At 43.5% G+C, this 23,332-nt stretch overlaps 1 protein-coding gene across 1 annotated transcript; it reads right to left on the bottom strand.

The window, feature by feature from the left end:
- Positions 1-9,935: 9,935 nt before the first annotated feature.
- c1qtnf12 (C1q and TNF related 12) lies at positions 9,936-23,099 on the bottom strand. Its single transcript, XM_029157323.3, has 8 exons — positions 22,059-23,099; positions 14,626-14,730; positions 14,390-14,501; positions 13,719-13,903; positions 13,170-13,278; positions 12,510-12,603; positions 11,255-11,333; positions 9,936-11,168 (listed from the first exon to the last, which is right to left on the bottom strand). The coding sequence occupies exons 1-8, from the start codon at positions 22,236-22,238 to the stop codon at positions 11,070-11,072; spliced, it is 963 nt and encodes a 320-aa protein (XP_029013156.1). The 5' UTR covers positions 22,239-23,099; the 3' UTR covers positions 9,936-11,069.
- Between the last annotated feature and the right edge of the window lie 233 nt (positions 23,100-23,332).

Genomic DNA, 23,332 nt, shown 5'->3' with positions numbered 1-23,332 from the left:
CAGACTTGCAGCCAGTTTGAAGAGCTCTGTAGCCCTGCTTCTCTGCAGCTTGTGAGTGTGTGCGTGCTCATGCAGAGGGTCTCATATAATCTCGTTTGTTTGCCTTCACACCGGGCGTCAGGAGCCACCCATAAAAAACCTCCTTCCTCTGCAGCTAAACAAAAAGTCAAACGCCCGTAAAGGCGGCGTTCTTTATTACCCGCGTTCATTGAGAAACGCAGCAGCCTGGTGCCAGGCTGCATAAAACTTCAGGCTAAATAGGTGCCGCAACATAAATCCTTTAGTCCCTTGTAAATAGCTTTAATACACCCGAGGCGCCAAATCACTTGACCTGCGTTAGCCCTGGTGTTTGGGGGCTTTCTGGCTGGCTGAGCAGGATGGAGCCAGCACTTCTCCCATTCTTTGCCTGTCAGCCCAGGTAACAGTCAAGGCCTCACCACTGACGCCTGCGCCGCCCGGCTCCTTCGCGGCATCTCATACGTTTAATCAATCACTACGAGTCACGTCTTCCTGTTTGCAGTATTTTGCCTTGTTGGTGTAGCTTTTAATCCCACCTTGGCCTCTTCCATTTTTTTTCACATGCCTAGTTCAAATCAAGAGTAAAGTGAGCAGTTGTCTATGTTCTGTAGCTATTACACTTGACCTTCCTCTTTTGTTGCTGGCCACTCAGTCCTGGAAAACTCACAGCTTTGTGTGACTACAAATCATCCATGAAGCATCCGTGAGTCATGTACTGTAACTACCAGGAATTGTGAAATGGTTTGAGGTTTAGCAAAGCCATATTCCAATGAGGTATGCATTATGTACACACATCAAGTACACACAGTTCACAGGTGTGTCTATTCCTTTTTTGGGGGGGCAAATGTGGGTTTAATGAAAAACAATTATTTCAGCATGATATCTAAAGTAGGCCAGGCCCTATAATGAAACCTGCCTCTCAACTTGAATGTTCATTTCTTGCCTCGACAGCCAACGTACACTCGCTTTAGCAGACGAGTGCCTGGAGGACTGTGGACAGCTGCTCGCATGGAAAAACTCCCAACAAAGATGCATTTATCCATGGTGGGAGCTGCATGGGAGCTTGACCACTGGAAATAAAGACACAGTATGTGAGAGAATATCCAAGGAAATGCCGTCACAGCCAGTTGTTGCTGCACAAGAGCACACAGCTGTTGGCCACACCGCTCCGTCTGGACGCTGCCCCCCCCCCACGACGTTACACGAAAACATGCTGGCGATCGACCAAAGAATCACTTCACTACTGAGTCATGTAATGTAAAGAATAGAATCATATTTTCCAAGTTTTGTCATCTAGTCAGGTACATGAAACTGTTTTGACCTACAGTAATATTATATTTTATATTATCAGTGACCATGGGTCAAGGGGTCATTTAACAGGAGTGCAGAGGCCCATTACCTGCAGAGCTGTAAGGACATTTGGTAATTAACAGTTTCTCCTTGAGCATTATTGTTTTACCCTGCTTATGTTTAGCTAAAGCTGCTGAACCCCACCCAACGTAAGACACTGCAGATAATTCCATCAGGTTTTGCTACCGTTGTCAGCTACCACCCACATTCTCTGTATTGACCTCTTCCCATTGCAGAGCAGTGGGCAATGGGTGAAGTGTCTTGCTCATGGACACACCTTGTGCCAGAGGCCGGGATCGAAACGGGACTTTCTGCCTCCCAGGCAAAGGTGATGCATTTGAAAATCGTTTGGAATTGTCATTCAAAAGTTACTTACTGCAGTTAATATACGTAGTGAATGGAAGCAATATACTGTAGGTAAACAAAGTTAGTTCCAGTTAGTTTGTTTTAGAAAAACATGTGAATACAACTGAAGATATATTTGGTTTGAGCAACTTCACCTACTGTGGATTTCATTTTTACACAACTGTTAACTGCAACTCGTGTTTCACCACCACTTCATCACTCACAATGACAATATCCCACAAAGTGTGTTGTTTAAAAAGAGTTAAACTTGTGTAAATATAACCCCGGAGGCCTAATGTCAGGGCAGTGCAGCAGGTTGTCACAGCTGCCGGGCATGCTTTTAGTCAAAACAACGCAACTACTCGACCGTGTGCCCTGTAGAAATCAAATAATATTGCCTTCACGCTCCACCAACCGCTCCTCGGGCGCTTCATACGTGTGGGTCTCGAGCTTGTCTTCGTGACATGTTCCGGCATTGTTCTTGTTGCCGTTTCTGCCTGTGGAGCTGAGTGAGGAGACATAGCGAGAGGCGGGCTTGTGCATACCATTATCTCACAAAGCACTCATTACGGGAGAGTCTCCCATATCCTCTATACCAGCAAAACATGTCACCTCATGCTCTCTGACTTACTCTGAACCCCGCAGCACTCAAACCCAACATCTCTTTGGCACTAGGCTTCGCTCTTACCATGACTCATATGAGTGAAATGCCTCAAACATTGCGGTTGCCAAATTTATGGAGCGAGCAGAAATGTATGCATGGGGCTTTGCTGTAAGAAGAGGATTGTGGGCAGCTTGTTGCAGCCCACCTGCAGACTCCCCTTGATAAAAACAGCAACACCATGTTTTGCTACCATACATCATAAGCATATATAATTTCATTTAGTGTAAACACCAGAGTGAGGAAAATGAGGTAATAGTCTATGAATGAGGACACCACAGTGCAGCTGTTATAACTGCACATTGTATAGGCTTGGAGCACTGACGATCTGAATTCACTCACTCATCAAACTAAATGCACATATCATCCACTTACATTTTGTTGAATGATCCGAGTGCATGTAAACTGAGCATCTTTCTTTTATGAGATAATTATATGTTTGGTGGCTCCATGTCTGGATTAGTGAAAGTATGAATGTATCCTAACCTAAGAGTTATGTAGAGTTGCTCTGTAATTATAGCACATCGCATATAAAACCCTCCATTGCATCAGGTTAGACCTAAAACCTGTGATCACGCTGATAAGCAGCCACAATTAGTTGCATTACATAGCTGCACGATGGAAACAATGTGTAAAGGTTCCTGGATTTGAGTAACATGACGTCAGACGTAGGAGGAAACCTGTTTGGCGTCGCAGTTCTCAGGCCATCACCGTGAGGAACACTGTGTCCTTATCCCTTATCCAGTAGCGTCGCAACAGGCCGAAGCACGGAGCAGGAGAAATGTGCCTGTCAGCAGCTGTTTCTCTCCGTAGCGCGGTGTGGAAACGGCCTGTCATGGCCCACCTAATGGTAATTGTTCAGAGTCTGCATGCTGGTATCTGAGGAGCTTGGAGTGGAGGCAACAGCAGTTCGTGGAGGAGGGAGGTGTGATGGCGCCGTTGTTAGCAGTGACACCCTCTGATATTCCTTCAAAAATTCTTATTTCTACTTATTTCCGTTGATTGTGCAGAAATTTAAGTATGTCAAGTAAGTATAGTCAGGAGAAAAACTCAACTAAAGCTGGCAAATACACGAACTGTGAAGTTACTGAAGTGTCCAAGTTTGGATACAAGCTAAACACACAGTACAGGCCTTAGGACGGAGGTCATGAAGCGATGACCAATGGAGGTGGAGACGTCTCTGTCATTAGATGAGAGGGAGGTCTGCATCAACACAACACCTCCTCTACAGATGAATGTTCTTGTTTGCTTTTTAAATATTAGTTACATTATCTATTCTTTGTTCAAATGTGTGTCATCTGCTTTGTTTAAATAAAACCAACAACACAATAACACCATGCATAAGTGTGTAAAACACTTTTTCATATATTAAGTTTTCTTTTCATCTTAATTATTTATTTTTGTGGCTCCAACTCCAACATTTTTACATAAAAATGAACTTCAGTTAATAAATATATAGGCACATGAAAGAAAAACATAATAGATAAAAATGGAAAAAATATTAAAAAGTAAAAGAGACTATCAAAATGAAACAGAAGCTTTGCGTCTCTTTCCTCTTCTAGTAATTTTCCCACAGTCCCTAAGATAAGAACAGAGGTGAGGAAAGAGGAAAACTTGGAGACAGAGAGGAAAAGAGGGAGCAAAAAGGTCGGGAAGACAGAGAGGTGGCGTCTCAGGCAGACTGTCTGGCTGCACCAGGATCTCCAGCACTCAGCATCATATGATGGTGGGGTCAGAGGTTATCCCCACTGATGGATATCAGGCCGAGCCTTCTCTCCCTCACAAAGGCGAGGGAGTTGTTTTCACTCCCTGGGTCTGGAAAATTTATTTCAGGAATCCATCCAAACTGTAAACTTGTCTCAAGGCAGAAGAATTATAACTACAAATATTACTTTTTGCACGGTTTTATCAGTCTGCCAAAACATCTATGACGCTCCTCCTCATTGAAATGCATCAGCGTGCGCAACTACACAGCAGTGAGGGAATAAAGGAACATACAGTAAGCGTGTTTCATTAATAATCCAACATACATTTTCAGGATTTCTAAGATTATAGTTTGCAGTTGGGACTGTGTGAAAGAACGCTGGTGTTTGTGTTCATGCGTTCACACTGAACATCTCATCGCACAAGTAATTTCATAATATCCCAAAGTATTAGGTTGTTAATACACCAGCTTTACAGGCACAACTGATGAGCATAACTGTTAGCCGTGTTCCACTGCTTCTTTGCCTAAACATGGCCTTCTAGTTATTTTAGCTTTTGCCATTGTTTTTTTGTAGATATGCAAAACGAAAGAAATCACAGGACATTTCAAAATACACTGTCAGCAGGAATTCTACTAAAAGCTTCTGAGAGATTATAGCTGCCCAGGAGTGACAAGTGTGATATATGAGATCACACATGATCAAATGGATGGCAGAAGCCTGGGCATTTCTGAGCCTTGACTCAGTCTCCACTGGGATATACACAAGCGTTTGACAGGATTCATGTGAGTAATGAAAAACCACACGGGCTCTGCCTGCCTGCAGAGTGACGAGGGCTGGTCCCACGGAGGAGGAAGAGGAGGCTCCCGATGAAGGCTGCAACGGCAGAAATGCCTCCGAAGCTGGAGGTGGTGACAGGGTGTGGTCAGAGTTGGAGAGAGGGGCTTATGAACAAATACAATGAGAGAGATTCAAAATATTGAAATATTGTCCTTTTAATTCACGGAACAATTTTCAAGCATTAGTGGGACTCCAATTATGAAGTGGCTGCTTCTTTGCCCTGGGGTCCCTCAGCCTCACCGCATCTACCTCAGACTTGCTGTACCACACCCAGAGACGGGAGCTGCCAAGCCGTGACCCGACTGGCGGATCTGTGGGCTTGAAAACAGAGGATATTTTCCATTCTGAGAGTAAATAGTGGAATTAAAGGTCTAATCTTCTGTCCTACTGAGAGGCACATGTCATATTCATGTCTGACATGTCGTCCACAAGCAGCTCTGTGTTGCTATTGCATAAGGTGAACTGAGCTGTGGTTTCGCTTTTTTATGTTCTTCAGTCGAACCCAGAGACGTTCTTCTTGCTCAGACATAATGATGTTTGGTTTCGCACCAACGCCGGCGATGTCTACACGCATGTATCTGCGGCTTAAACGCCCTAAGCGCCTCCCAGCGGCGTCTAATTATTGCCACAGCTATGATGAGACCGGTATTAGCGTCCTCATCCCACTGTTGGACACCCACAAACTAAACATTCTTTTAAATGTCAAAATAGTCGTTTAACACGTGAACACGTACAGACACAAGCGGTGCAGTGAGCCATGAGCAAAGTCAGACGAGACAGGTTCCAAATGAGCACAATGAGTCTCGAGTCTGCATGAGCAATTGTCCCTAATTATGACAATGATTCGAGGGAGCTCCGCATTCCAATGCCTCTTATGGTTTTGCTGCTATGTGTCTCGGAGCCTGTGGAGCCATTAACACGATACCAATCTCGCCAATGGCTCCAGTTTGGGCCTCCCATGGCCTCTAGAATACAACCTGTCCAGCTCCAGGGAGTCCAAACATTCACCCGCTCCCTCTAGCCTCACACACTCGTGTCCCCGGGGAGGTGGGCATCAGGACAAACAATCGAAGCCAATGACAGATCCACGTCAGACGGAGGATAATTATGGGAATGGCTTTCTGAAAGACACTATGTCATTAAAACCCACCGTCTCCACTCCAAATACAACAGAGTCTTTCCTGCTGCCTGTCTACATCTTGAGGTGTGTGTGTGTGTGTGTGTGTGTGTGTGTGTGTGTGTGTGTGTGTGTGTGTGTGTGTGTGTGTGTGTGTGTGTGTGTGTGTGTGTGTGTGTGTGTGTGTGTGTAAGGGTCTGCTGTCGGAATGTCCAATCCAGTTTTTGTACAGTAATGTGTCCCGTGTCCTCATATAACTTTTAGTGTGTAGCTGTAGTAGCTGCTGGGTGAACCAGTAATGGTGAAGACGCAGACAGAGACATCAGACATAATTCCAGCTGCCAAGCACGACTGAAGAAGGCCTCAAATATTCTTGACAGCTAGAATTTGAGAACTGAGTAGATAAAACAAGTCTTACATACAGTACAGTAGTAGTGGCTGTCTGGTTGTGAACTGATTTTCACCCAGACTTCATAAATGAAACATTATCACTCAGAGGGAGATACAACACGTTCAGATCGCTAGGACGAAACCCGCCACGACACCTTATTTGCCAAAGTACATCACGATAAAGTCCTCCAGGCACCACATAAAGACATGATCAGTGCTTGTGTTTCTCTACGTCTTCTGGGCAATAATTATCTAGCTGGGAAAATAATAAATCACGTGAAAGGAACAGCTAGGAAGAAGTGGATGTGTAGTAAATTTTGTCACTTTCAATGTAAAGCCCACTGGCGTCAGTGAATCAATCAGCAACACCAGTTGTTCTACTTTATTACCCCGATTAGAAAATAAACTCCAAAGCGGAGCAGAGAAATAGTGAAATAATATTGTTTTCCAAATCAATTTTGCAATAAAACGAACAGCGCTCACCCAACACAACACCAGGATTAAAGTAAATTACTAAAGTAACCATTGTCATTTTGTGAATCTTAGTTTGTGTAAACTTAGCAAGTGTCTTGTGCTTCACTGTAACCAGATTCTGATGATTTCAAAAGCTCATGTTCATGTTTTATTCACAAGTTATTTGGCCCAGATTCAGCATGTCTGCTTTCATAATGGTGCATGGTTATTTGACAGTAAAAGGGCCCCTGTTACGCAAAATACCACTCATTTTGGTTAGATTCTCTGACTCTGGGCTGCATTCATGCACAGTTGATTTTCAGCTTTTTCACTATATGGAAAAAGTTGTGATGTTGGTTGTTAACTCAAACTTAATATCAGATTGTGTAAAGCTTAATATCGATACAGTCGCGTGATCAGTGGCTTTGACGCAGCCGTCCGGTCAAACAACACATTCTCTTAACAGTTCACACACAGGTCTAAACAGCAGCTCCAATTTCATAATCACACACTTTGTTTGCAAAAGGTTCTAACTATATCAAAACACTGGAAATATACACCAAAAACATATTTTTCCGTCAAACAATGCAAGTTGCAACCAAGTATATGAACATGTCCAATCAGTCATCAGTCAGTCAGCAAAATACAAACCACTGATCTCAGTGTGAATCAGTGCTTCATTGATTGTCATTGGAGCCTTTTGCTCTTTGTTGGCTTTGTAGTTTATGTCAAAATTACCTTTTATGCAAAGAAATGGATCCAGATGAAGAAATGCTTTGATTTATTGAAGCCATGACATTCATTTTTCAAACTGTGGCAGAACACTGAAATATTGTAAATATTACAGAAAATACACGTAAACCAAAATACAGTCAAATCTATTGGAGGATGAGACACAGCCGCTGTTGATACTCAGTCTCTGCCTTAGACCTCCTCCATCCATGCTGTAAAGAACAACACAGACCTGGCAAAATTTTAAGGTCTAAAGACTGATTGAAAATAGAACATTTTTGTGGAGGAGTGTCAAACAGATGCTATGGTGAGTTCATACTGGTCTTACTGGTTTCTAATAGTTAGGAACAGATGGTTTTCCTTGGGTCACAAAGCTAAAACAATGGAGTTTAGACTGTTGGCGTCAGTGTTAACTGTTTTGCAAAAGGGAGGAGAAAATGTGTCTTTCCAATGAGAACAGGTTTATACATTTGCTTCATGTGTCTGATGCATTGCTGTAATAGTGATGATGAAAATAAATGGAACCTAGTTATGCAAAACAGGTCAAAGCGACCGATAAAAACTGTAATCATCAGTACATGAGTAAGACACTTGTCATCACATGCCACACAAGTATCCACTGGTAAAATCTATTACAGTATATTGGTATTTGTTTCATAAAATTTCAAACTACTATTATCATAAACTATAATAAACTGCTAAATATGACTAAAGGGATGATAAGCAAGTTTTTATGTTTGCCTTGAAATATTGTGACATTAGCACTGTAAAATATAAAGTGTTATATTATATATGTTATTGATATAAGTAATCAGTTGCTTTACACTGAATTTATTTTTCATTTTCCCCACAGAAAGGATTGTATCACAGCAACTGATTTGTTTAGGGCAGCCGCGGTATCAGCAGGGCTTCTGTTCTCTGTTTGGAGTAACTTAGGCTGCTGTGAAAACATCCAAGGCATGCTGAAAACATAATACATCCCCACAGGAGCCTGCCATCCCTAAAAGAGAGCCTCGCTGTCTGCGAATCTCTACAGGTAGCCATGTTTGGAAGTCCTGACAAACAAAGAAGAAAGACAGAATGCTCGGGGTCCAGGCCGGTCCCTGGCTCCTCGCCAGAACCTCACATCCCTTCATATTTGTGCTCAAACTATGGCCAACTTTCAAGTTAAGTTTAATCATATGTTTGGAGTAAACGCTACACTTAACAATGACTTAAAGTGATTCAGGATTGAATTTCCTACTTGTTATAAATTAGATATATAAGATATTGTGTTTTAGTCAATATGTGGTCACATATTGTTCTGGCAATCCTTTGCTCACAGGGATTTGCTCAGACATCAGCCAGTGAGTCAGTCACTAAGGTAGAAGAATCTCAGAATTAAGGCCTTATTAAAGCTCCACAGTGCAACTGTGTTGGTTTAAAGGGCAGACAGAAACCTCGCCGATTCACAATGGGGGCATTCATAATACCCGACTTCGCCGAAGGAAAAGAAAAGTTGCTCTTAGCATTTGAGCAGATGTAATTGCAATCACTCAGCTTGTCTGATGCTGATAATGGGGCAATGGGAAATTCCTGTCAGAGTCACGGCAGAGGGTGGTTTCGCAAGCCGCTTGGCACACGCCGCGCTCCACTGCAGGGCAGCCAATGCGTTAAGGCATGTCCACATAGCTGTCATTAAACACGGAAGAAGACAATTAAACCCACAAGTGTGTGCCATTCTCTGATTTATTCCTCAATAAAAACGCTAATGTTACGTGACAGGCATTTTCTCAACATCAAATACTGTGTGACAGACACATAGTCGCACTGTAGCAGTCGCTTTCTCTGGTATTTCATGCAAAATTTCAGAATTAGGCTGTTGGGAATAATGAACACATCTTAAGTTGCAAGTCTAAATGTTGGCTAGTGCATCTCTAATAAAGGTAGTGTGTGGATTCCAGGCTCCTGTCTGACACGAGGGGGCTGAAATGGCAAGTGGGTGCCACGTTCTTGCGGTTGGTTCTTGGGTACAGCATGTGACACTTGGCATCTCAGCAACGCTTCCATGACAAGGCTCTATACAGTAATAAAGCGTTCATCCAATGATGGTAATGAGCTCATTTAACCGGCTGAGTAATAGCTTTTGCTGTAGTTTTCCAAGATTGCCCTGTGAGACCACGCAAGAAACAATAAAGCAACAGAAGATGTTTTTTTAATAATCACCAAGAGCAGCAGTAAAGTCAGTGACTCCAACGGGCCGAACCACCACTGCTTGGCTGTTAGTGTAAACCATTGGGTTGAGCTCCGAAAACATATAATACTTAATGATGTTCTGGCTAATAAAAAGAGTAAAAAGATATAATTTTATTATTGCAAATAATCTGTGGTTTCAACAGAATTTAAATGAACACACATTTGATACAGACATAAATACTTCCCGTTGCTACTGGTCTATCAGTTATGATAAATTACAAACACATGTAAGAAAATATAATACAATAAAAATGTATTGAGGATAAATGATAACACGAAAGGTTCCTGTAAAAATATTGACTCTATCAAAAGAAGTTTATTTTACAGCTTTGTGGATTCGTCTGCTTAATTTAAACAACACTGAAGCCTGGTGTCATTGTGGCGCCATGAAAAGTAAATAGTGTGCTGAGCGTTCAACAGAAGAACTTTATTTTTCCATTGTAATGTGACCAGGCCATTGGCGTCCTCAGCTATGCAAACATGTTTATGAGAACCTTAGCAGCAAGCATAACGACACAGCTACTGTAACATGCTGATGTTTAACAGTTCTAACATTTACAATGCTCATCATTGCATTTGTGACTGACAGTCTACCTGGGATTGACTCTAGCAGCACCCTTACAAAATGAGCAGTTAGCATTTTAACATTGCTTATAATGTTCGAAAATGTAGCTTCACTGCCAAATATTCATTCTTAGATTCTGTAGATAATTTCATTGCAACACAACTTAAACAGTGATGAACTGATGCTCTATAAACCCATACAGCTAACATAGCTGCATGGAGCATGTATTGGAGCTACTTATATTTTAAAATAATGGGCCATTTTGTGTCAATTGAGTCTTTTTCCATTGTCCAGTGTACTCACAGAGTCTATGTACCATATAACTTATATAAATGTGAAATTTAATACATCATAAAAATAACTATAGTTTATGCGTATACATCATGTAGAAAAGCATCAGCAATATAAAAACACACATCTCCCCTAGATTTGTACAGTATCCATAGAATATAAAAACATCTGAAATGAATTTGGGGAAGTGGAAGTGCACTGTGAAAAGCAAACCCAGTCCTTGAGTTCTTCGAAATGTCCTTTAACCATCAAGCATTTAAGTCAATGTAAGACGTTCTTCCTTCAAACCTCCCATGCGGTTGGGTTCTGGTTGATGGTGCCCGTAAGCAGTCAGTCCACGGGTCAGATGGAGCCCTGTTCACATACAGGCTATACACCGAGCAGCATGCCCATGAAATCGGACCCATTCTGTATTGTGATGGAGGCGCCGGCTGCATTATCCACAAAGATAGAGGTGTACTGGCCGGCCTGCAGAGTAAAAGACAAAGGGTGAAACACCAACGGGGAGGCAGCACAAACACGGCTGCTTCCTGATTCATGATATAAGCACGTACCTGTAGCTCCAGCAGGCCCTGCACACCAACAGTGAAGATCTTGCTGTTACTCTCCAAGCCAACAATCATCTCCAGTGAGCTGCAAGAACAATGAAATACACTAAATCATACATAAACAACTGGCAAAATATACAGAAGCACAGTTTGACTCTTTAGTTTGCAGTGGAGGTTGATTCAAATATGAATATGAATATGAAAAATCACTGAATGAAGGTTTATAGTTGATTTATAGAAGTGAGTGCATGTTGATTCAATCACCATCCATTCATTTCTACCGTTCATCTTTTAATCTTCATCTGGGCCAGAAACTAAATCAACATATTCATATTTGCCACATGTCCAGCCTGTCCTCCAACGCCTCAGTGACTCAGAGTTCATCAACGCGTGCAGCAGCCGACTCCAACCACACAGTGCGAGCGCCGGCTGCCCTCAAGTGGAAAAGGCTCCATTTTCACGGCGAATCCATCACGTTCGTCCACGCGTTGGGGTTCGTTTCACATTCTCTGCATTTCCGTGCGCGAAAGGGTGAGACTGGCTGAGGGTTTGGCTTGAAAAAGCAAAAGCCAGAACCTCCTCTGGGTCGGGTAACCCGTCATAATAATATTATTTATACGTTCCCCTCATTGTACCACACTGGGAGGGAGGCTGCAGAACTCCGCGCTGTCTGGGGGAGACTTTGGGGAACAATTTATTTCAGCAATTTTCACTGACTTCATGTAAATAGAAATTTTGAAACACTGGAAAGAATTCCGACGCTGCTCCCAAGTGGACCTCTACTTTTTCTTTTTTTTCACCACGGAGCCCTGCTCTGCATCATGTACTTCATTATCTGTCTCCCACATCCCAAACAAGGCCTTTTCGCTCTCCTGGTAAATACGGCAGAATGCCTGAGATGTCAGAGGTCAATCTATAAAGATTCGTTAGGGGACAGTGATGAGGTTTCCAGCTGTGATGATCTGCCCTGCGTTTATGCAGGAAATGCCAAACTGGTTCTATAGAAACTGTACCAGAAAACACCTTTAACTGCTCATAAATTGTGGAAGTCAAAGCAGCATTAGACACCAATAACATATCTCAAAGGGGAAATAAACAGTTTTTTCCCAACAGGAATGTGGAGAATTTGTCGACAGATTAATTAGTAAATATTTTTTTATTGGTTAGAGGTGGGGGTATCAGTTACCTACATGTGTCACTGCCATAGCAAATGAAAACCACATGGCTGCACTGGTGTCAGAGAACAACATGGAAAACCTACGTGTATCTGTGACAGAGCGATTCAATGCAGATCAGCACTCGGACGTTGTCCCTGGCCCTCAGCTGGCTCTTGCTCTTCTTCACCTCGCTGTGGTCTGTGGAGGAGCAAGGAATCTTTGCAGTCACATTAAAAAGGAGGCTGGCCCATAAAAGCATACCACACATTGCTTTTTCAGTAAAGCCCCGAACGATTTTCATCAGTCTCAGTCTAATCCGTGCTCTGCAGTTCCAATCAATATTCAGTCAGTGTAAATGTTGTGAATTGAGTAATTAGGTCTTATGCATGTGCTTGATTCAGTGTTGCTGTTATCTCATTAATATCTGCCTCAGTGTTTACTCAAAGAGCTGCGTTGGAGCTGCGCTGAGCTGTTTTTAATGTAAACCAAACAAGCGTGCATTAAAAGCACTAAGCTGATGAAATACAAATGGCACAAAACGTATTTATCACGACGGACGTTATCTTTTTTGTGTGGTTAACATTCCATCCGTTTTAAATATAGCACGGTCACGTCTTAACGCTCGAAGGAAGAGCCAAGAAAGCTAAGAGAAGGAGGAGGGGGTCAGTCAACACGCACAGGTTGCCAGGCGACCGGACAGCATCAGTGGCTGCAGGGCGCCGCGCGCTGTTGGTCTAAGTCATAGAAGAGTTACTCTGATTTACCGATGTGGACATTAGCCGAGAACTGGTAGATCCCTGTGATGGGAGCTGTGAACCTCCCGGTGGACTGGTCCATTCCCGAGCCTCTGAGGAAGGCTCCTTTAGCAGGTGGCTGAAAGTGGAGAAAATCGGACTCAACAAAAGCAATAGTACAGAAATGTATGTAGGTCATCAGTACTGAAGCCGTCAGACCAAGCTAGCCCTATGTTAGCGTGTTAAAACGCTTGGCAAAGCTTGGCCAATCCTCCCTCCTGAAGCTTTGTTGGTGTGTCCCACCACATCATGCTGCTCCTAACAGCGTCTATTTCTGGCCTCTACACACTTTATTCCAAGGCAGAGACAGAGTGCCTTTTGTGTGTCGCCCAGAGGCCGAAGTGTAGAAATGAAACAGTGACTTTTAACCAATGAGACGTTCAGCACTCTGCCAGTCCCAGTAACTAGCGGGTGGATGAGCCTCTCGGAGTTCCTCCACATATGAACTGAGTGATGGTTACCAGACACTCTATCTTTCAAACCCAGTTAGGCCAGAAAGCTCAGACCCAGTAAACATACCGTTTGGAAGTTTTGCAGCTCCACTAGCGTCTTCTTGTCCACCACCACCGGTCCCTTGAGCTTGCAGTGGAAGGCCTCTTCTATGCGCTTGTAGGAGGTCATCCCCTCCAGTGTGAGCAGAGCTGTGGGTATTTGGCTGGGGCTGGTCTGTCTGTCCAGCGCTGCTGTTCTCCTCTCAGTAGCCTCTGACAGAAATGCATTTAGGTTATTGCAGTACACAACGAGCTCATTTTTATCAGCCACATGGTAATAAACAGAAAACGTGTTCAACTGGGGACACTTAGGCTGTTAATACACAAGTTTAGGTTTGGTATTTTAGCCAGAGTTTGGTACATGGGTCTATTTGTTTAGTGATGGTGCAGATGGCCTGCACTGTTTACTGCACCATGAACAAGGCGCACAAGCATAAAGTTACTGTACTTGACCACTGGTGTTTTCAACAGGTAGTTGTTTAAGTGAGGAAGGCTGCAGGTGTGTCACTGATCTAGAGAACAGTATGTAGCAAAAGCATGGACGTAGAGTATGTACAGTATCTAGGTTTGCTTCTCAGTCAACTGGTACACCCCTAAAATAATGATTAATATACTGTACCTAACCATAAATTATGAAGATTACTAACCACCTATTATGAAGCTTAGGTTTGTAGGTTTGCAAAATGATGATGTTTCTACCTTTAATCATGTCTTTAAATTCCTGGAGAAGAATTTCCTGCGTCACTTCTGCTCCAGGTGAGCCAGGAGGTCCCTGTGGACCCGGAGGACCAGGTGGACCCGGAGGGCCCGGCTGGATAGAAGAACAAGATATTCATTTGTGAACCACTGCAGTTCACTCCAGTAAATAAGGAACTGGACCAATTGTCATTAAGGTTTTTTTACATCTGATTTACATCGGATTTACATCAATTTACCAGAGGTCGTTTGCGCTTGCGGCACTTTGCAGGGAAGTTACCAACAGGTCTTTTGACAAAGTCCATCCATGATCCCAATGGATCCACTCTCTGGTGGTCGGAAGCCTGGAGTAGAAAACATACAGTTTAAGAAAGCTGATTCCAGATGATTTTGAATTACAAAACATGTTGTGGTCCCAATATTGGAAAGCAAAATTGAAAAACAAGGAAGTTTTTTTTTCTGTGGAGCTCCCACAGTGTGCTTTTGTTTTAAAATTAGTTTGCCCAATTTAGACATACCCACAGCTAGAGCCACTGAGTTGTTATTTCTTCCTTTAAACCATCATTGGAAAATCTTTCCCTAAATTACAATTAAATGGTGCCAGACATCAGGAAAGGTCAAACAGGGAAAGCGCAGCTTTGAATGCTAGTCTGTTGCGAGAGAAGCACAGCCTTTAGACGCAAGGTTAGTCCCCATTCTTCTTAGTTCATCATTTTTCAAAGATAAGTGATAATTTCCATATTGTGAGTTCTTAAATGCCAGCTATGCTGAGATGAATGTAAACCATCCCTGTCAAGGACATGTTTTGGAAACAAAGGGAAATTTCCATTGGTGCTCCAGTGAAAATTAGCACGTGTGATTTTGGGGGTGAACTGATTTAAGATGGCTCATTTCCCAACACAGTGTTTGCTTGATCGTCTTATCTGAAATAATTCACTTATGATAGAGAATTTAACCCCAGCGCCTTCATTTCAAGCAGACGAGGAGCTGAACATGAGCCGTGGAGGTGAGCTATCTGAAATGGAATCTCTTCAGGTTTGGCAGTGGGTGCGTATCACTTATCGGCGAAAGCGCCATGTCGTTTTTTAGCTGTTAAAGACTCGCCTTGTGTTCCCGTGCAACAAAGTGACTCTTTGTTTGTCTTCTCCGTGTGCTCAAGAAGGTTTTTTCACATACGTTTTGCAGCCGACCTCGTTCGCGCTCTGTGTGTTTGACAGCGTACAAAATAAACAGCTTAACAAGCGCTGCGCCGGCTGCGTGTTGGATCACTCTGTGTTTTTCTTGTGATTTTGAGGCTTGGAAGGAGATAAAAGCAAGACGGATCTGGTCAAGACAAGAATACTTGTGTGCTACTCATTGCTGTGTTCATAAGACGTGGGGACTGTGGGATGAACTGATTTTTCTTCAGCCGTGTACATATTTTCTTCTCGTTAGCGTCCCAGTTTCGTAAGAGTTTAGCAAAGGTTGGGAACTAGGAGCTTATTAAAGATATGTCAACTCAAGAAACAACATTAGAATTCATTTTAATTGCATTTCTGTCAAATTGTTAAAAAGCTGTCAATCATTACTTCAAACGGGTTTCTATGATCTAAAAGAAACAGATGTCGCCATAAGAGCCGAGGTTTGTTCTAGAGTTGATGTGAGTGATCAGTGATCACACCTTAATTTGAGCTTGTCATTGTCTTTGATACGCGCTGTTGTGATGAGCAATCAAGACGTTGCCCCGAAGGTTTTTCTGTTCTGAAGAAAGAAAAGCTGTGATTTGAAGATCTTCATTACGCTTATTTCTGAGTTCAAACAAAAGCAAACCTTTGTACAGATAATAAATTGTCAGCTTATAATATGTCTGACTATTTTAATGAAACAGTTTTTCTATCTGCTGTGTCTAAATGTTAACTTTCAGTGCATACGGAACAGGTGATACAACGTGCCATCACTAACTGTGATTCACCGTCTCATGGTGAGTCTCTGCTTCAGCGAGATCTTCAAACACGCACACATGAAAACCATACTGCTTGATGCCACAGAAGACGCGTCAGAAGCACTCGCCTCCACTCAACGTGGTGATAAATAAACTGTAGATTCCCTGCATAGCTCTGTATGAGCACGTACAAGTCGTGAACAAAGTTGGGGGGGGGGGGTCGAGGCGTGGGCCTGAGACCTGATGAAGAACACCGGGGATCTGGCTTTGATCACTGCTGATGTGTGGGAGCCTCAGTGTGGCCTCGTCTGTCAACGGGTGCGAGCGCACGCCTTTCCACCACAAACCCACAGCGTGGCCGCTACTCGGGCAGTGGAGAGACTTTAAGTCTGCCTCAAAAAGTTTCTGCTTTACTGATGGGGCTGATGCTTCCACACGTTACCGAAGCTCAGACCTTCCAACCTTCAACGTACACATGATCTTATTATTAAAGGTCTTTATTGTTTTAGTCACATGTAGCACCAGGTTTTATAAATTCACCTGTTTTAGATTTAGTTTGATTTGTTTCAGATAGATACTGACAGTTACTGTTTTAATACTAACTGAATATCACTGACATGCCATCAAATCTTGGCTTCTGGTTTATGTCCAGTACGGTTTAATGACTTGCTTTCAGTCTGAATGTTCGACCAACATTTTTCCTAATGTACTGCCAAACACGTTCTGTGACTCAAATCTCATGATTATTTTTTATTCATTTTTACTGATTTGTTAAAAATAATAATGGAAACTGAGGGAATGTGACGTGCCTTGCTCGAGGGAACACCAAGGGTCAGAGGCGAGGGATCAAACAGGAGACGTTCTGCTTCCCAGGCTGATGCTCTACCTATTGAGCTACCAGGCCATAACTGCATGTGTTATAATGTATGCAGGAATTTGAGTTTGACTTTCATTGATTAGACATAGATTCACAGTCAAATAAGTGTGGAGTAGTAGTACAACCATTTAACCATGCCTAGTGCAAAAAAAAAGTCAGCAGAAGTTTATTAACCTAGAAGTCTGTTTGGAGCTTCTAGATTAATTAGTCCTAATTAATCATGATCATTTACAGAAGAACAGGAGCTTTATATCCCAGAAAGGACTGGCTTGGACCTGGGTAATCCTTCTAAATGCGCTGCTTTAAGTGTGTTTGTCATGCAGTTTGGGGAAAATTAGGTTGAATTTATTTGAGGCAATAAAATGGGAAAATATTTCCCTGGGGCCGCATGCCACCAAAAACACAAACACAACTGTTAAAACATGTCTCTGGGGCTGCAACCAGATACGGTGCTCCACTACAGGCAGCTCCTGAATTCTTCCATGTGTGCAACAGAACTTATCTTATTTTCATTAGCGCCTTATCTGTTTTTCTGCCTTTCCCTCGACACGCGAGACAACGTGAAACTTCTCGCTGCTGATGAAACGTCGCACGGGGAGGTTTAAGCTGGGGCAGGATGATGGAGCGCCTCCTCTAATCCCTTGTTTTCACATCTCCGTACTGCTCCCTGTGCAGTCGTCCGTGCATGGGTGGACGGATCCCACCCCTGGAGGCAGGGAACCCCGGGCAGAGCGGGAAGCAGGGGGTCCTGCTAAGCTAGGTGCATCCCAGGCATCATGCGTACGGTGCACCTCCGTGTTCCCCATCACTGCACATCACAGAGACAGGCTGCAGAGGATTTATCGCCAAAGAGCTGAATACAGTAAGGAATGCGATGTTGACTCTGGGCCTTGTTTACAGTGTTCTTACTTAACTGGTGAGAGCCGTGTGCATAACATAATCAATCTGTCGCACTTGGAAGTTTTTTTTCAGAGAGACAGTGGATACATGTGTTTTTATGCTTAAAAAATCACTAGATCCCTGCAATCATGAGCTTGGCTTTCTTTAGATATAAAAAGGCAATTTAGGCGGAAAAACACTTTGATCATGGCATCACATCTGTTTTGTGTACAAATTATAGCTTTGACATTGGAGTGAGTGCTCATTTACTCAGTGGTAGGTAAAATGAGCTGTTGAAAAGCACGTCACACACAGATTTGCCCCGTGACCTGATAAGGACAAGAACATTTTATTCAGAAGTCATTATATTTCTTGGTATACATGTATTTGTGGTCTTTGAACTTTAATGGCTACATTTTCTTTTTTCATTTTTTTTTCCATAGTTTTTTTTCCTTTTTCATTTTTACTGTACAACAAAGTGAGTTTGTTTTTTTTTTGTTCACAGAATGTTTGTACAGTAGGACTGCACTCATCCAAACAGATGTTCTTGGAATCAGCTGGAGCCTCTTGTAGGTTAGGGGTCATGACACTGATGAGTGTTCTGGCTACTACAGGAAGCACTGGTGCCTTCACCCTTCACATCTGTTGTAGCCCTTCTCTTAAACTAGCTCTTTATATTTCTCAAACTTGTCATTCTCTTTATTCCAGTAGCGGTCATCACCTGGGAACTATGGATCTACATCTACTGTATCAGTATCTTTTTCTCAAATGCTATTTTCATCCTGAGACCTCCAGCCCATAATTGCAGATATGCCTGTAGTGCTCACTATGCCAGTCCCTTGGCTATGGTTATCTATGTACACATGGAATGTGGTAACCATGGCGCCATAGCCACATATGCATTCAGCGCAGGCTCTGCATATGTTGGACTGTACAGCCTGCACCTGGTGTGCAGTTGATGTCCAGCTGCTGCGTTGATTGGACTTTGCTCCAGCTTCTATCAGTTTCTAGCAGATCTGGCTACTGTTCTGGCCAAGCCAATGCAAGAATATTCCCATCGCTTGTAATAATTCTTACACAGATATTGTTGGCTCATTCACACAGTAAAGTTCTTGCTGTAAAATGAAATGATTCCCAATCACTTGTCCTCCTTCAGTGAATGCATAAACTGCCATTGCTGAATTGTTACGTTTTCCTTCTTCTATGTTTGACTGATACGTTTGACTACAGTATGTTAGGCTTCTACAGTATATTGTATATACTGTATGTATATCCTTTATATCCATTTTCTTAACCGCTTACTCCCTAGTGCGGGGTCACGGGGGTGCTGGAGCCTATCCCAGCTGGCTACGGGCGAGAGGCAGGGTACACCCTGGACAGGTCGCCAGTCCATCGCAGGGCAACACATAGACAGACAACCATTCACTCACACACTCACACCTACGGGCAATGGAGAGAAGCCAATCAACCTAATGCACGTCTTTGGACTTGCACTTTGGAGAACGTGCAAACTCCACACAGAAAGGCACCAGGGCCGCCTCCGGGAATCAAACCCTGAACCTTCTTGCTGTGAGGCGACAGTGCTACCCACCGCACCACCGTGCCGCCCTATCCTTGATATATATTCTCTAAATGCTTTACACTTAAAACAAAGCCACCAAGATCAACGATCATTGAAAATCAGGAACAAAGGTTTGTCTGCTTAAAGCCTCAGTTGGTCAGTTTACAGTAAAGTGTTCTAAAATCACAGTTGCAGTAACATGACCAGCGCATGATGAGAATCAGGCGAGATTAAGGGATTTATATAATACTGGCATCAATCTAAAGCTATTACAAATGAAACAGAATCCAAATAAAGCACCAGCTCTATGTCCGTGAGGTGAACAGTCGTAAATTTCATATATTAATACAAGTCAACTCTGTTGCCAATGAAGTTGGAAGATATAGATTTAAGTCACATTCCTCTTTTTATTTCTGTTTATACGCATTTGTAATCACCTTTGACCAAGTCAATAAAGGTTTGTAGGATATACAATATACGCACCCTTACAAATATGCGACACTAGCAAATCACTATACTGTAAACCTAAACCTATTTTATTCCAGTAAGCTTTTAAATCTTCGTTTTCATGCGACACAGACTATAGGTACAGTATTTGACCCCACTGGCATCATAGCAGTGTGTGCTCTCACGGTCTTTCTGTTTCCTTTGGGGCTCAGGCTGGTGTCTCATGTGTAGGTTGATCCAAAGGGTCCCACACGCAGCTATATTAATCATCAGTGGGGATGCAAGAGAGGAAAGAAAAACCTTCACCTCGGGCTAAACCCAGCCATTACTCAACGCACCAGGCCTGATGTCTGACACGACTCCCTCAATTACAGCCATCACTGATGCCTCACTCCTCTCCACAATGACAGATTCCTCTCATTTTAAGAGTGACGGGCAAATAAGGCTTACAATCTTCAATACAGTAGTAGAGCATGTGACTCTCTACCAACAGCCCCAATGCAAATGCCATCATAAGAATTGCTTCCACTGTTTCTAATGGGCACAAGAGGAAAAAATCATAAAAGTGGGGTGTACAGTAAATGTTTGGCTTCTTTGAGAACACAAACTTCTTGCCAAGACTGCTCCAGCAGACGTGATGTTTTCTCTGGGAACCAAGAAATGCATGTTTACAACTCCTCCTAGTGCGTGACACACTGTTTCTCACAAACCTCTCCCGCAGATTCAAGACTTGAAGGTTCGGTTCTTGTCAGAGGTGACAATGTTTGGCAAAGGCGCTATCTGGCATAACACGGAGTCTTAAGAGTAATCATGTCATTACCCACTGATTGTGTGAGATGAGATGAAAAGAATGTTGGGGAGGGAGGTGCGGGGGGCTAATCCATGCCGAGGTGTTCTGTTTCAGGACCCTTTCTATGGGGCTTTGTGAGGGGCTTACACGGCACGCTGCCCCAGTTTTCAGGGCTGCACCGCCCCTATCGGATGTCCCAGACACAGCGGAGTCGGAGCGGCCCTGTGAATGACAGAATGGGCGAGCTGGGAACAACCTCGCCATAGGTCTTTAAATATCTGCCCACCTCACTTTCCCAGGAGTTACATCACAGCACAGGGCCTGTAACGAACCTCGGGGGGACAGCGGTGTTTGCGAAGACAGCGAATTCCCAGCGGAGCGCGGTCCGCCGCAGGCTCGAAGGTTGACATAAGGTCATTCTTCATAGGCGCTACTTTTGCACAACAAACCAAGTTAAATAAACACCACCGGGCCCCAACCACCTACAATGTGTTTGTAGAGCTACAAAGGAGACCTCACTGCTTGGTTTCAAGGGGGAGGGAAAAAAAGCACTGGAGGTTGCTGTTGGAAATGTGCAAACTGGCTCCTGGTGGGAGTTGAAGTGACGGCTGGTGTATAATGTGGGCCAGTGAGGGTTCTATGAGAATGCCAACATTATGGGTGGGCTGAAAGCAAAACAAATAGCCTCTTGGAAACCCACGCAAATATGCAACACTAGCAACAAACCAATAAATAGCGATGTCAAGGGCCAACAAAATAGATTTGTAATACTGTAATGCTGATTTGTCTGTGATTCATTCCCAAAACAACAGAAGCAGTCTTCATACAGAGCTCTATTTGACAGTTCCCTGAAGCCCTGCTTGTTCTACTTCACTTGCCATTCGAATTGTTTACCTGCAGCACTGATAAAAATCTTATATCAAAAACTCACATAGTCTAGAAAACTTCCCCGCGAATTGATGCATTGATCAGTCTTCAGATGTCCACATTCCTGGCATATCTCCGGAAATCACCCATTACGGCTTTCACACGTCTCGCTTTCCGAGGCTTGACCCGCTGTAGTACCACTCACCTGTCCTGCGCTGCCTCCATTCTGTGCTGACAGCTCTTCTTTATTCACTTACAAACTTCTCAGGTTAGTTTTCACTGTTACTACTTCAATACATTTTAGTACAACATCAGATTTTGAATCATTACCTTGACGCTTCCCCCGACCTCTTCACTGTTGGAGAGGGTCGCATTGTATGTCTCTGTGTGCTGTGGAGTGGCCTCTTTTGGCCTTTTCCTCTCCTTCTTGGCATCCACACTATCCAGTAGGACACAATGAGTCCAAAAAACTGCAGCCACCACTGCCAGAGGCCCAGCCCCACACCACATCTTCACGCTCTTTTAATCAGCACCAGAGTTCTTGCAGGAGTGACCCAAAACCTCAGTAAAGGTTATTAGGCATAAACTGAGGATGCCCACGAGGCTAAAGCAAACACAAAGTCCCAACTGGGAGAAGGAGACCAGAGGAATGCAGCTTCAGGGACTCCCTGTCCAGGAGTCTGTCAGACTGGCTGCTGCCGCTGTTGCTCCACTCTTGATGAGCTCTCAGCCTCCACTGTTAACTTTTGCCAGAAAGCCGGGAGAGTTACTCAACTATGAAATGTGTCAAGCAGAATGGTCCCAGGGAATGACAGATCAATGCAGATCTGACAGCAAATAAACCCATTAGTGAGATTTTTCACGCTTTCTGCTCTGTTGGGAGGTGAGGTGTGTGGAGAGGGAGGGGGTGGGGTGCAGGGGGCAAAAGAAGAAGCAGAGAGGAGGGGCATCCAAAGCTGAGGGTGGGCTTGAGAGGGATGTCAATATTCTCTTTTTGCCCCTCTGCTCTTTCCTGCTGTTTCTCACACTGGGAACTGGGGATCCAGCTGCAAAATCCACAAAAGTCGGGCTTTCACCAAAAGATGCAGTTCAGCCGATCAATCTGTCGGACCCATGTCAGAACCCAATAGAAGACAGATCGATTCCGCCTGTGGTGTTTGTCCGAGCTTCCTCCCTTCTTCCTGAATGATAATCGGTTCCCACACAAAGCAAAACAAACAAAAGTTCCCAGGGAGCACTGGGCTCTTGTAAGTTCCAGTTGACAACGCAGGTGCTCTCTGCTCAGAAGTTCAGTCTAACTTCTCCTCCTCACTCCCAGCTCCTCTCGGCTGCTGCTTTGCTCCCAAACTGAGAACACAAGTGGGCTCAGAGTGGAGTTTTATCATGTCCCTTTCTCCCCCTCTTCCACTCCCTCTCTCTCTCTCTTTCGCTCCCTTCCCTCTCTCCATTGGCTTATTCAGCTCTGTTTTATTTCCTATATGAAATGCTTCAGCTGAAGAGGGTCTTTGGCAGAATGTCAATGCGCATGCATAGGTATTCATCCACGTATGGAAAGGCAAAGAAAAGTACACGTGTCTAAGACTCATTTACAATGTATATGTTCA

This window comes from Betta splendens, chromosome 7 (assembly GCF_900634795.4).
Source record: "Betta splendens chromosome 7, fBetSpl5.4, whole genome shotgun sequence".
Taxonomy (NCBI): Eukaryota; Metazoa; Chordata; class Actinopteri; order Anabantiformes; family Osphronemidae; genus Betta; species Betta splendens.
The sequence above is the reverse complement of the archived record's forward strand: the minus strand, read 5'-3'. Positions and strand labels throughout refer to the sequence as shown.

Excerpts from the sequence above, each read along its gene's own strand:
- c1qtnf12 (XM_029157323.3), bottom strand. The coding sequence starts at position 22,238 with ATGTGGTGTGGGGCTGGGCCTCTGGCAGTGGTGGCTGCAGTTTTTTGG. Across the intron at positions 14,731-22,058 it reads AGGTCGGGGGAAGCGTCAAG|GCTTCCGACCACCAGAGAGT; the intron begins GTAATGATTCAA and ends TTTCTACTCCAG. Across the intron at positions 13,279-13,718 it reads AGCTGCAAAACTTCCAAACG|CCACCTGCTAAAGGAGCCTT; the intron begins GTATGTTTACTG and ends CTCCACTTTCAG.